The sequence below is a fragment of the Meleagris gallopavo genome, chromosome 6 (assembly GCF_000146605.3).
Source record: "Meleagris gallopavo isolate NT-WF06-2002-E0010 breed Aviagen turkey brand Nicholas breeding stock chromosome 6, Turkey_5.1, whole genome shotgun sequence".
Classification (NCBI taxonomy): Eukaryota; Metazoa; Chordata; class Aves; order Galliformes; family Phasianidae; genus Meleagris; species Meleagris gallopavo.
Window position 1 is genome coordinate 35,181,470 of NC_015016.2, and position 12,983 is coordinate 35,194,452.

At 46.5% G+C, this 12,983-nt stretch overlaps 1 protein-coding gene and 1 long non-coding RNA gene across 2 annotated transcripts; one reads left to right on the plus strand and one right to left on the minus strand.

Annotated features, from left to right (window-relative positions):
* Positions 1 to 314: 314 nt before the first annotated feature.
* On the plus strand, positions 315 to 975 carry EVX1 (even-skipped homeobox 1; the record flags this gene model as incomplete). The annotated part of the gene is made up of 1 exon (XM_010712857.2): positions 315 to 975. A coding segment is annotated over one exon (558 nt), but the record flags the coding sequence as incomplete, so codon positions are not given.
* Positions 976 to 5,125: 4,150 nt separating this feature from the next.
* Positions 5,126 to 12,665, minus strand: LOC109368415. The gene is made up of 3 exons (XR_002116414.1): positions 12,623 to 12,665; positions 6,780 to 6,933; positions 5,126 to 6,656 (listed from the first exon to the last, which is right to left on the minus strand). It is a non-coding gene; the product is annotated as an uncharacterized LOC109368415 (long non-coding RNA).
* Positions 12,666 to 12,983: the final 318 nt, after the last annotated feature.

The following is a 12,983-nucleotide window of genomic DNA, read 5'->3' on the forward strand; positions in this document are numbered from 1 at the left end:
TGCTATTTGCTGTAACATTTGCACAACATAATAATAACAATAATTAAAAAAAAAAAAGAAAGAAAGGAATCCCAGGTAATTCTGTCTGCAAGAGGCAGAGTGGTCGGTTTGCCCAGAGGGACGAGCCCCGGTAGGAAGAAAGGGAGATAAGCAGTCTAACGAGCCAACCCCATTGGGTCTCTGTCAGGATTTACAGCGCTTTAAGCGATCCCTTCAAGGAGCGGGGATCGTGACCGGTGTCGGCTCGGCCACGGGGAGCGATCCCGGGGCTCGGCCGCGCAAGGAGACGGGAGATGCGCCGTGGCGGCGGGTGACGGCTGTGGCCTCCCCTCTCTCCGCAGGTGTGGTTCCAGAACCGGCGGATGAAGGACAAGCGGCAGCGCCTGGCCATGACCTGGCCGCACCCGGCGGACCCGGCGTTCTACACCTACATGATGAGCCACGCGGCCGCCACCGGCAACCTGCCCTACCCCTTCCCATCCCACCTGCCCCTGCCCTACTACTCTCACATGGGCATCGGGGCCACCTCGGCCTCGGCCGCCGCTCCCTTCAGCACCCCGCTGCGGCCGCTGGACACCTTCCGCGTCCTGTCCCACCCGTACCCGCGGCCGGAGCTGCTCTGCGCCTTCAGGCACCCCTCTCTGTACCCCGCCCCGAGCCATGGACTCGGCAGCGCCGGTGGCAGCCCCTGCTCGTGCCTGGCGTGCCACGGCAGCCCGTCCAACGGGTTGGCACAGAGACCCGCCGGGTCAGACTTTACCTGCTCGGCCACCACCAGGACGGACTCCTTCCTCACTTTCACCCCCTCGGTGCTGAGCAAAGCCACCTCGGTTTCCATGGACCAGAGGGAAGAAGTACCTTTAACGAGATAAAGCTTCGTCTCAGGGTTGTTCAATAATTCGCCCCTTTCCCGGGTGCTCTTCGAGTTAATGTACGTACGGTCGATGTTTATTTAATCGTGTTCTCTCCCCAGAAGTGGACACCTATGGGAAAAAAAAAAAGAAAAAGAAAAAGAAAAAAAGAAGAAAAAAAAAGAACTAAAAATAAACTCAGTACTTGAAAGATTACATACACGGGGGGGGGAAAAAAAAAAAGAACAGGGACGAGCAGTGATTTATCTCGGAGAAGGGTTTTAGGCACGGAGGAGAAACAAGATCTACCTGAATGAAACACATTTCAGTAAAGCACAGAGATGAGCGGGGACTTTCTTGTCGATTGACGGACTTACTATCGGGGCCAGAACTTCTGCGGGTTACAGCAACCGACCTTATGCACAGAGCTATGGGACTGAGAAGGGAAATCTGAAATACTTGAAAGAAACATTATCTCGATAACGAAATGGCTGGTGCGCATGAAGAACGCAAAGCTGCGATCTACCGGGGCGTTCAGAAAATAAAACCAACAATCAAACAGCAAAACCAAAAGGTTTCAGGATTGCAACTCAATAGTATTATCCAGTAATTTCTATAGAGAAGAACAATGCTTTACCATAAAGAAAAAACCTGACATTCTGTACATTGCTATCGTGATTTAATTGCATTCTTTACTGTTCCTTGTCTCCTCCTTCGCTTTGAGCAGAATTGTAGCACCGCGTCTCCTCCTTCATTCCAACTTTTAGTTTTAAGAGGTAGACTGGAATTGGCAGGGATAAAAAAACAACAACAAAAAAAACCCACGAGCTGCTGCTTCTCTACGGGTCAGAGCTATTTGTCCTTTAAATAACAACGTCCTATTATCAGTCGCTGAAATGTGCACACACCGACGAAATTAGCAACTGATGTATATGTAAGAAGGGTTTTTGAATATCGAATGTATAATGCTCCGTGAGCAGAGCCCCCGTGCCAAACGCTAACAAGCCGCCAAGGGAAGAGATTAGGTGACAGGGAGCAGCACTTCTTCAGACAATCACCAGTCTGTAAATTGGAGCAAAGGCGATTTCCCTTCCTTTGTACTGCCTTCAGTTCACTCACTGACTTCTGGATGCGGCTCTTTCCCATCCCCCCCTCCCCCTCCCTTTTTTTTTACATTTCAAGTGCTGTTTTTTATCTCCTTCCCCACCCCTGCTCTTTGCATCTGTATGTGCCCTTCACACTGCTCTCTTCCTTCTGGAGGAGGATTTCTTCCGCATCCCCTCCCCTTTCCCCTTCAGGTATTTCGGAAGGAGGTAGCATCATCGCTTTTGCTCGGGTTTCCGTCAGCCTACAGTTCTGAAAGCAAACACGCACACCGAGCTGGGCTGAAGTTCCTTCCAAAACAGAATTTGTTTATTTGACTGTATTTTTAAATAGCCCAAAGACCGTCATCATTTGTTACCGTGTCGGAACAAAACACAGTACCACCACAGTACCACCACCAATTGCAATGCTGACAGGCACATTTAAACAACACATCATCCACATTTTTATTGCGCTTGTTTAAAAAAAAAAAAAAAGAAAAAAAAAGGCAACAAAAAACAACCAACAAAGCTTTGCTTAAGACGAATTTCACTCCGTGCGGTTTCTAACAGTTGCGGTTCGCCAAGCAGGAGGACAAGAGTTGGCCGAACCGAGTCGGGCTGACACCTCCGCTATCCGCTGTGCGTTCAGCTGCTAAGGACCCTCTGGTTCGTTGTCGCTCTGTCCTCAGCGCAGGGAGCACATAGCAGCTCTTCGCTGCAGTGGATGGAAAGCAGGAGAGAGATACGGGCGTGCCAGGATGTATTTTTCCAATCAAAAATTGTTTATAATTTTTGTTACAAAACGGATCCAAAGTCATCATCTTTAAATCATTAAGGGCAGATTGTTTCTCCCTCTCTGAGCGAGATGTCCTCATGGACATGGAAACTGATGGCCCTTTTTGGACACTCGCAAATAGACTCCCCTCCCCCCACTCTCTGGAAATAACAACCGTAAACAGCGTCCAAGGGCAGAGCTAGGGAAAATCTTGGCTTCCCTCCCCCCTCCCCCCCCCGACTTTGCCTTTTAGCACGCTCCAGAAAAAAAAAAAAAAGTTCGGTAAGACAGGAGCTAAGGAGAGACCCAGAAGCCCTGGCAACGCCGGGGACAGGCGGCATCGGGTGGGTCGGAGTGCCACCAAGTAAAACCGCGGGGGTCCTGAGTGGCCGAGTCCTTCCGGCCTGGCAGAGGCACCTGCTGCCATCGCAGGGCACGGTCACCTCTTCTGGGATGCAACGGGTTGCAATGCACAGTGAGCTAGGGGGCTATATGTATATATACACGTACAAATATACGTATTAAAATATATATACACGCATATACATGTGCGTCAAATACACATATTTTATATAGATGGGGGTGCGTGATGTGCGTGTGAGGGGGAACGTAGCCACTCCGCACCACCTCTGTGGGTAAAGGGGACAGTCCCCGCGCTGGGGCACGCACCGAGCACGGTCACCCCGCACCCGCGGCTCCTGCATCCCCCGGCCGTCGTGCCCGGAGGGGCTGCGGCACGGAGGGTGGCAGTGAATTTCTCTGCGGCTCGGTCACAGGGCAGAGATTGCCTGCGACAGGTAAATAGGCTCCGGGTCTCAGTAATGCCGAGAGTATTTTCAGTTAATAGGGGAGGGAAAATGAGGTGTCTGGAGCGATATTGGAAAGTACAAGATCGATGATCCGTCCTCGTGTCCAATCAGCAGCCTTTAATTGACTGTATTTTCTAGGTAATTGAGCCGCTGTGCTCCTAAATTGAAGTGGAAGATATAACAATACATCTCGCCGGGAGGAATTACTCATTACTTCATAATGAAATTTTCCTTTTGCTGCGTGGGGCCGGGGCCATTAACGCTTTCGCCGCCGGAGGTGGTGCCCACGGCCCTACGCGGGGCATCGCTCTCGGCCACACGCGGGGCACCCACCGGGAGGGCAGCGGCTCTGCCCTCGGCCCTCCTCCCCCCCCGACTCCCCCGCCGCCTCTCGGCTCCTCCTGTGGCCGAGGTTGAGACCCCCGATCGCTGAGGTGCTGGGCCGGGCCGGGCCCTGCGGACACCCCCGTGTCACCGCCGGGCTCTGGGCTGCCTTCGGTTGCCCCGTGTGCCTCACGGGCTCCGCTCCCCAGCCAGCCCAATTCGGCTCCGAAAGGCCTTCCCCGCCTTGTTAGCGTTTGATTGATTGCCTTATTAAAGCGTGTTCTTGTAAGTGTGACCGAGCTGATTGCACTGCATATGTTTGGGATAATGCTCATTTTAAACAACTGAATAATAATAATACCAATAAAAAAAGGACCGCGAGAGGAAGAAGATGAGCTCTGGAGAATGGGTTAAGCCTAAACGATCCCGAGGAGCGGTGCTGTAACTCGCGCATTAAATTGCTCCGTTACCATCAAATCACTCAGCCCCCTTCGGCTCCGCTCAGCCCATCTCTGTTGTGTTTTATGTCACCTTTTGTGCCATTAAGTGAGATAGCGCCGAGACTGCCGCTTACGTCCCCGTCTCAGACCATACGTTTTTATTAAGGCTGTATGATTAAACGGGACCGGATCTGCTTTCCTAGCACTATTCTTTCCTCCAGCGCCCAAATCATTAGAAAATCGGCTCTCCATCTTTCCCATTTTCTGCTCGGTTGTTAGGTCGTTTGCCAGCACCTGCAGCAAGGCGTGCGGCACCCTTAGCTTTTGACTCGTGTATCCGAAGGATCCTTTTGTTTCCTATTCTTCTCCCGCTCGCACGGCCACTTAATTTTACTGCCCCTGCGAACACCCTCCGCCATATGTCACCCCGAGGCCGGGTCCCGCAGCTCACGATGCTGTCACCCAGGGTACCGAACCGCCGGGGTGAGTCGGAGCGTCCTACCACAAACGGCTCCGTTCGGGAGCATCAGGTTCCTGCGTGGGACGCGACTCCCACGTCCTTTCGCTTCATCCCTTCGCTCCCGACCCCCCGTTTGTTCCCCGCTCCCCTCTCGCTGCTCATTTTCGCGTCCCCTCCGCGCCCGCGGAGGCTCTGAGCGCTGTCCCGTGGACGGGCAGATCCTGTATGGGGCAGCTCCCCGTTTTCGCCAAGCTTTCTCTAATTCTCTCATTCCCTGCTTTCAAACAAGAAAGCAAAGAAATCACCACAATTTTCCACTCATTTTTTTTCCCATTTTTTTCTTTTCTTTATTTTTCTTTTTTTTCTTTTTTTTTTCTCCCCAGTCAAACTGAGTGTGTCCCCACCCAACCCGGGTTGACATCAATATTTACACAACCCGCGTTAAAGAATCACCATCGATGCATCGCGTGAACGTACACAGACACAAAGCAAGCAGGCAAAGTGCTTTTCCCCGCTGCCCTTCTTGGAAGGAGTGCCTGGGATTTGAGAGAAAGAAATTACCACTTAAGAACATCACATGAAAGTATTATGTAATTATTTAAAACAAGGCTGTTTAGAAAAATATTTGTATTTATTGCAGCTGCTCGATTGGCCTCGTTAAAGCCGGAGAGCATTTAAATTGTGTTACAGTCTCATTTAAATCCAGTTTCGTTCCAGCAGGCTGCAGAGCCTGAATAGAACCAATCACTCCATAATGATGATGAATGAGAAATTAATTCAGATACAAGCAAGACAATTTAGGCCTTCATCTGTTTAAATAGCCTTCCAAGATTATTCGCAATTGCAGGTCACAGTTTTAATCAATTGTCCAATCTTGTGAAAGTCATATCCTTGCATCTTCATCGGGATTATTTATAGTGCGGCAGAGCCCGGTGAAAGGTACACGCTCTTAACAGGAACAATTACTTAAAGGGAAGCGTTCGCAAAATGAAAAACAAATGCCTCCGTGGGCAGTAAATGATGAGCCGCCTCCTCGCTCCCGGCACATCCTCGGAGGGAGGAAGGGAGCTGCAGGGAGGGCGGAAAGGGGACAACCGCCCAACACCATCCCCTCCATCAGCTCCGCATCGAGTGCTCTGTCCTTTTTCCCTTCTGCCCTTTTGAAGACTCACAGATACAGATGAGCCTGAAACCCTAAAACCCTTCGGAACGAGGGACCCAGGCTGCTGCCCAAAGCGGGAGCTCAAACGGACACCCGCTGCCAAGGCACGGGGAAGGCAGCCACCGGACGGTGCTCGGGCTGTGAGAGGGACCGCTCCTGCCCCGCGCCTCTCTTCCCGGGGAGGGTGTGTGCGGAGCCGGCCCCGGGGTGAGGTTTTCCCGCATCTTGTCCCAAAGGGGAGCGGGGCCGGGGGTCGGCATCCACCCCGGGGAAGACACAGGGAATTGGGGCGGGTGGGTGCACACGTGGCCGTGTATCGACCCAGGAACTCGGAGCATCGCTGTTCTCTACAACAAAAGCCTGCCCGCAGGACCCCCGGAGCTCGGAGAAGCCGATCTCAGCGGCGGACTTTGATGTATTGCTGTCCAATTAGTGCCTTTAATTGGCGTCCTCTGGGACAGGCAACCCGGGAGCGTGGACGGCGAGCGCTCGCTCAGCAAGCTCTGCCCGCTCACGAGGCAACGAGGGCATCTCTCGGCTGGGGGCACGGATCCCGCACCCCTGCGAGCGGATCAAGCGCTGCAAGCCGTCCCGCGGGGCCGTATGCTAACGGACACGCCGTGCCCGAGCAGTGCGGTGGTGGCTGCATCCCGCATCACATCCCCCTTCTGCTTCAGAGGAGGAAGGGTGTTCATCGGCGCTGTTTAAAACAGAGAACACGTTCCTTCCAATTTGGCTAATGAAGGTCGTCTGTTAAGAGTAATTTTAGAGGTTAAATGAGGCTGAGTGCAGATTTAAAGATGCTTGATAAAACGTTTTATTTAAATGCCACATACTGTATACATAGATCCCATTACGACGCTCTGGATTTACCTTGGGGGAGGAGGAAAGAAAACAAAATACACAGATGGACAGGGAGAAAGAACCGCCGACAATATATTCCTAATCAAAAACACTCAGTCGAAAAAGAAATTGATCGCTTCATCCATCAAACATACGAAATACATTTCTGAGATCAGAAGTCGCTCTGAAAGAGAAACGAAGAGTCAGGGGGGAGGAAGTTCGTTCTTGACAAGCACCCTCAGAAGGGCTGTGCTAAGAAAAACAGGAGGAATAAAAGACAGCTGTCACTGGAAGCTCACCTTGGTGCAACTCTTTCTTTTCCTTTCTTCCCCCCCCCCGAGTACCCATAAAGCATTTTAAGGAAAAAGAAATCTTATGAAGGCAGAGGAAGATGAGACTTTTGATGAATAAGGAAATAAATTTAGGAGAACGGAAAGTGGTGCTGACTTCTCAGGTGTCTCCAGGGAATGTGGCCAGCCCGAGGCTGCCTCTGGTGCCATCCATTCCCAGTGCCTGGGTACATCTCGAAGCACAGCCATCAGGTTTCTGCAGGGAAACATTTCTGATCGATATTTTTAAGGTGAACTATTTTATTTCCTCTTCAGCATTTTGTCTTCCTGCTTTGAAGTACTGCCTTTTTGCCACACGCATCTCAAGCAGCAATACAATATTACAGCAGAGATATCCTTTACAGTTGGCCCCCAGAAGCAGACCCAGAGACGTCATCCATTTCCACCAGAAGTCCCAGCCTGAAAATGCCACTTGATTCCATCCTGTGACAGTTGTACTTTCCGCCTTGTTTGTCTCTGACCAGATTCTGAAAGTCCTAACTAACCCCAAAACACATTTTTCCTTCCTTAGGAGAGTTTGCTTACTGCTGTTGCGCTGCAGGATTCGAGATGAATTGCAGAACAAATAAAGTAACTATTACGGGGTCCACACAATTAATATGTGGCCTTGTACTCACATAGACTGCGAATCACTCCTGGGAATGAATTACAATTATTCTAACATTTACTCAAGTCTGTGTACTTTAGGGAGGGAAGTTTTCTCTAATGCGGAGACATTGAGTCATAGGTTCCAAAACCACTTTCCACGAATGACCTGACCTGAAATAAAATTTAATCCAAAACCAGAAGGTCTGGTTTACTAAACCTTCAGCTAGAAAGGAGCACAGACTTGCCTCTTCTGACAGCTACTACAAATTAAGTAGAAAATCATACAGAAAAGAGAAGGAAAAAAAGAAAGGAAAAAACCTAGGTTTGTCAATGTTTATACTTCCCTTGCAGCCAGCTGTAATGTGGCTGGGACCTATTCCAGAGGCAGGAGAGTGCTCAGCCAGATGATGTTCCTAATGCATTCCTTGTTTGGTGGTAGTGCGGATTTGGATGAGAGGAAAAGCCCGAGTGTCTCAGACATTCTCAGCCCCGAGCAGTACATTGCTGCCCACTAACACTTGCTTACAAGATACAAGAACATAAGAGTGCACTATCCCATTCCCTTCTCTCTCTCTGTTCTGGCACTCAACTTCCCACCTTCAAGCCTGCATGCCATTTGTGTCACAAAGGCAAGCTTTTGCAACAACTATGCTTTTGCAGTACTGAGGAACCGAATCTAATAACAAGGCACTTACTCCTGCAGCCATGAGGCACATTTTAACAAATCTAACTTCTATCACATCATTAGTTATAGTTCCCCAATCAATCCCCTGTCAACAGGGCAGTTCATATCCATGTCTTTGACACAGCTACTGATTTTTGTACTATAAGATGCCAACTGAAAACCATTATATCTCAAATAATGGGTGCAAGTATTTCTAGGCTGGTAGTGCAAGATGGGCAGGAAAAAGAGCAACGCGACTTTCATTTTCTAAAGTTGCTCCACATCCACCTATGGGAATCTGCTTCTGGATCTCGAGGTCTGTGTGTGGGAATGAGAGACATTGGTACTGTACTGATTCTCACTGTTGAGCTGCCTAGTAGTGCAGGCAATATCTAGTGGTATTCTCCTGCCCAGTACTCTCCAGCCAAACCCAAATATCAGTTGAGATTTGAAGCAAATGATGATCAGCAGCATCATACAACTTTGGCACATTAAGTAGCTCATAAGATGCCCATACCTAATACAAAGTTTGTTCCCAGGTATTTTGCCAGACAGAAGGTACTCCTAGGTCTGATTCTATACTTCTCAGTATCTAAGTAGTTGGCTAGGGTAACACTTCTACACTATGGCGCATGCCTTCGTATCACCACTGTATAACTCCAACAAGGGCAAAAATGTCAACTCTAGTAGATCTAATCACTTTTTATTCAGGAACATGATTCTCACAGCAGCCTCTTATTGGCGAGAAGAGGTAAAGCTGAGCATCTGCGTGCACATCATTTCACTTTGGCATAACTGCCCCTTCAGCAAGGGGTGCTACTTGAGTCATGTCTACTGCAATCTTCCATACCAACAGAAATCAGAGTTGTTGTTATTTTCTCGTACTGATGCTTTTTAAATATGCTTCTGATGCATCATTTCCCATATTTGCTACAATTTTATGAATTGCCAGTTTAAATCTAGAAAAACCTACAACTTGGTCTGTACATCACAAACTGTTACATTTTTCCCAACTTATTTATTATGATGCATTTGACAGTAAAAGTTTTGAAACAGGTGCCTGATGTGATCTAGCATATCAGCATGTGAGGAATCTTGGTATTATATGCCAACTACAACTCACTCTCACTGGCAAAAGCAAACAGAGTAGTTCAGGAAAAAGAGACCCTACCTTGCTTTTTTCTGATTAAAAAAAAACATTTGGCATTTTATCCTTCAGTTCTGCTTGCTAAATGACTAAACTTTTATTTCCCTGTATTTTCCATGGAAGAATTTTGCATGCTGTAGTAAACCCACCATGCTGCCTTTGCTCTGACAACCTGAGCAAACCAGATTTGTGTGGCCTATCAGCGAGAGGACTTTGTTCAGTCATTGATCTCTAGGTGAGGCTTTCCTCTACACCATCCCCAATTTTACAGTCTCCTTTTTAAGCGTGTATGAGAGTACTTAGCATCTGTTCCAGCAGTAGTCTGTCATTCATGTTTCGTCTTTTATTTCTAGTTAACATTTCCTGTACAGGCAGCCAAGAACTGCGCTCATCTGAAAGCATTTCTGCAGCACTGCAATGGGACCTTGTGTTCTCACATTTCTCCAGTATGATCTTGCTTTTCTCCATCTCTGTCTTCTAGGATGTTTTCCCCAGTCTGTAAGGTCTATATGGTGCTACATACACAAACCCTTGATGCACATTTGGTCAACAGTGGACATGAACATACTTCTTGTTTGCAGCAGTCCCACATCACAGTGCTTTCAACGCTGGCAGCTCCTCTTAGTGATCATTAATTCAATTCTTTGTTTGACAAACCTACTAATCAGGGACACTGTACAATACAGCGACAATGTACAATAAGATTTGAATGTTGTGTGCTAACTTCCTGACAAAGCCTATGCTGAGACATCTATAAACTCAACCCATAATCTCAAAGTAAGTCAAATGTACAATGTTAAGACCTATTTTTCCTAAAGATTGTTGACTCACCTTTCCTTTTACACCTTTCCTTTGTTCTTTAGGAAAACTAACACCATGTCAGCTTTGTTTTTATTTTCTTTTACATTGGCCTCATGCTAATCAGCCCAGGTACTAGGTCACCTCTTTCTATCCTTCTGAATAGAAGTAGAACAACAAAATAGAAGCAAAAACCCCTTTTGGAATTCCACCAGTATTCCAGGATTTCTTGCAAATAAACATCAGATTTCTCCCCAGTCTCTTCTTCAAAAACTGCAAATTTGCTGATTATCTCTCTATTCCATTAGGTATTGTTTAACAACCTCTTCAGTTAATAACCTCATTAAAAGTACTTCATCTTTTTTTTTTTTGTAATGTCACTCTGCTTTCCAAATACAAATTAAAACATCCAGCTAGTATCAGTTGATAGGATTTATTTTTATTTTTTATTTTTTGTATAAATTCAACCTTTTTCTTACTGCTCTTATGAACATCACCCTTGAAATTTTCCTCTTCTCTTTATCTTCCCTTCTCAGCTTTCTATGTTTTAGGATTTTTAATCTATACTAATTGCTATTTACTGCAGGTCTCTCTGCATGTTGCACAGTGATCTTTTCCCTTAAATTATTTGCTACCACTTTGTTCTCTCTTAGTAGTGTTCTGTACTCAAAAAGCTGCCCCACATACAGATATTGCTCAGAATCGCTCACATTCAATGTAATTTCCAGTCTCCAGCCACCTATCAGTTTCCAGCCTAGAAATTTATCTATCATAACAAGGTTCAAGAAATAATTTTTTTCTTTTTTTCCATGCTAGACAGCATACTTGCCAAGTTGGACAATTGTCTACAATTTCTAGAGGCTAACAGTGATGGCTTACTGCTACCTGCATAAGATAATAGAACAGCACATGTACTGCTGTGCATTTGTCCAGATGTTACTACTTTTATTCCTAGACATAGCAGACAAATGTTTAAGAGGGAGTTCACCCCATTCTCAGGTTTGATTTGGCACTTTGTGACACACTCCTATTTGCATCCTTGGTATTTTTTAGTCATTACATCAATTCATGTGTATTTGAGCCCTTCTAGCCAAGAGTTTTAATTACCAAATTGTCTTCCCTCCTTCCACTCACTGTTTATAATCTAAGCGTGAAGCTCTGTTCACATGCACATCAGACACTAATGATGCTTTTCCCAAGTGAGAATTTCCTGCTCCTTTCCTACATTACTCACACACCCTTCTGCTCTGGTAGAGGAATCTGAAGCGCCCATTTTCTTCACGTTCTTTGTCACATTGGTTGAAGGTTTGTCATTTATTAAACCATATTTGCAGCTGGAAACATGTTTCTATCTTTAGTGGCCTTCCCTGGGGTCACTGTACTAATTTACTCCTGCTGTCCTAGCTAATGTCCAGCCACTCTCTCATGGCTGGGACACACTATTCACACAGCCTCTCTCCTACTGGCATATCACACCATCACCAAAGCAAATGCTCAGCTTCATACCAGAAGCAAAGTCCCAAGTTGACGTCATATATTCTGCTTTTTGTAATGTGTAACTGTGGAAAGATCTCCAAAAGTTTTTATGGATATTCATCTGGCCTTTCCTTTTGCTTCCCTCTCATAGCCCCAAAGCCTTTCTTTAACCCCCTGCCACTAATTGCAGTCAATATCAGAGCAAACACTTCCAGAAAACTTTCACAAACATTTTTGCTTATATCATGCATTAACTCTTGTTTTTTAATGCACCCATTTTGGTGACTTCCTTGTTGTACTGGCTGCTTGCAATCCTGCAGATACCAAGTTGTGATTTTTAAAATCTCTACATGCTTTGGAAATCCTACGGCATTAGGCATCTGGTTTAGCTACGACCCCATGTGACTTGTTGATCTCAGCCTATTTCAGTGCAAGCCATTTTCTGGCAACTTTTTCATTTCCCAAAGCTTTTAGCCACGTCATCACGGAGACTTTCAGTACAATGTTTAGCAATGACTAATTAGAAGCAATGGTATATGAATGCAATAAAACAAATCTTAAATTGAATTTTTGTTTCTTCTTTTAAGGTTTTTCCAACTACTTTCACAATTTGTCTGTATCTTTTACACGTGAAGATTATATTTTATTATTCAACTTGTGTTAAATAATATTTAAAAATACCTCTGTACTTACTACTTCCATTTCACTTACTCCTATGAGCTACCACATTGCTTTGGGAATTTGTATAATCAATGAATATACAGATGTTACAATTATGAAACGTACAAGAGAGTTCAGCTAAGCAGGTTATTACATTAAAAAAATAAAATAGAATAGATAGAGTGCTTACCCCTGTCCTGGACTTGGTGTATAACTCCAAAGGAGGGATCTCCAGAAAGAGGCTCATCCCTGCAGGCAGTCAGCTCTTAAATGGGTCTAGGAGAGGTGCAGCCAGGCTCCGCCCCTTCCAGCAACACAGGTGAAGGCAATTCACCTGTGCTCCCGTGGCTGACTCATTGCTCGCCTCAGGTGATCAATCAGAGGTTCAGGCTGTGATTCAGCAGTTCCCATACAGAATTCATGGTTGTGATTCTCTCCTAATCCTTTGAAGGTTTAAACCTTTTCAAACACAGGCTGCCCCACATCCACATTCTGTGACAAAATCAAATGCAGAATTAGGTGTGTGGCCATTTACCACGTGACCCTGGTAA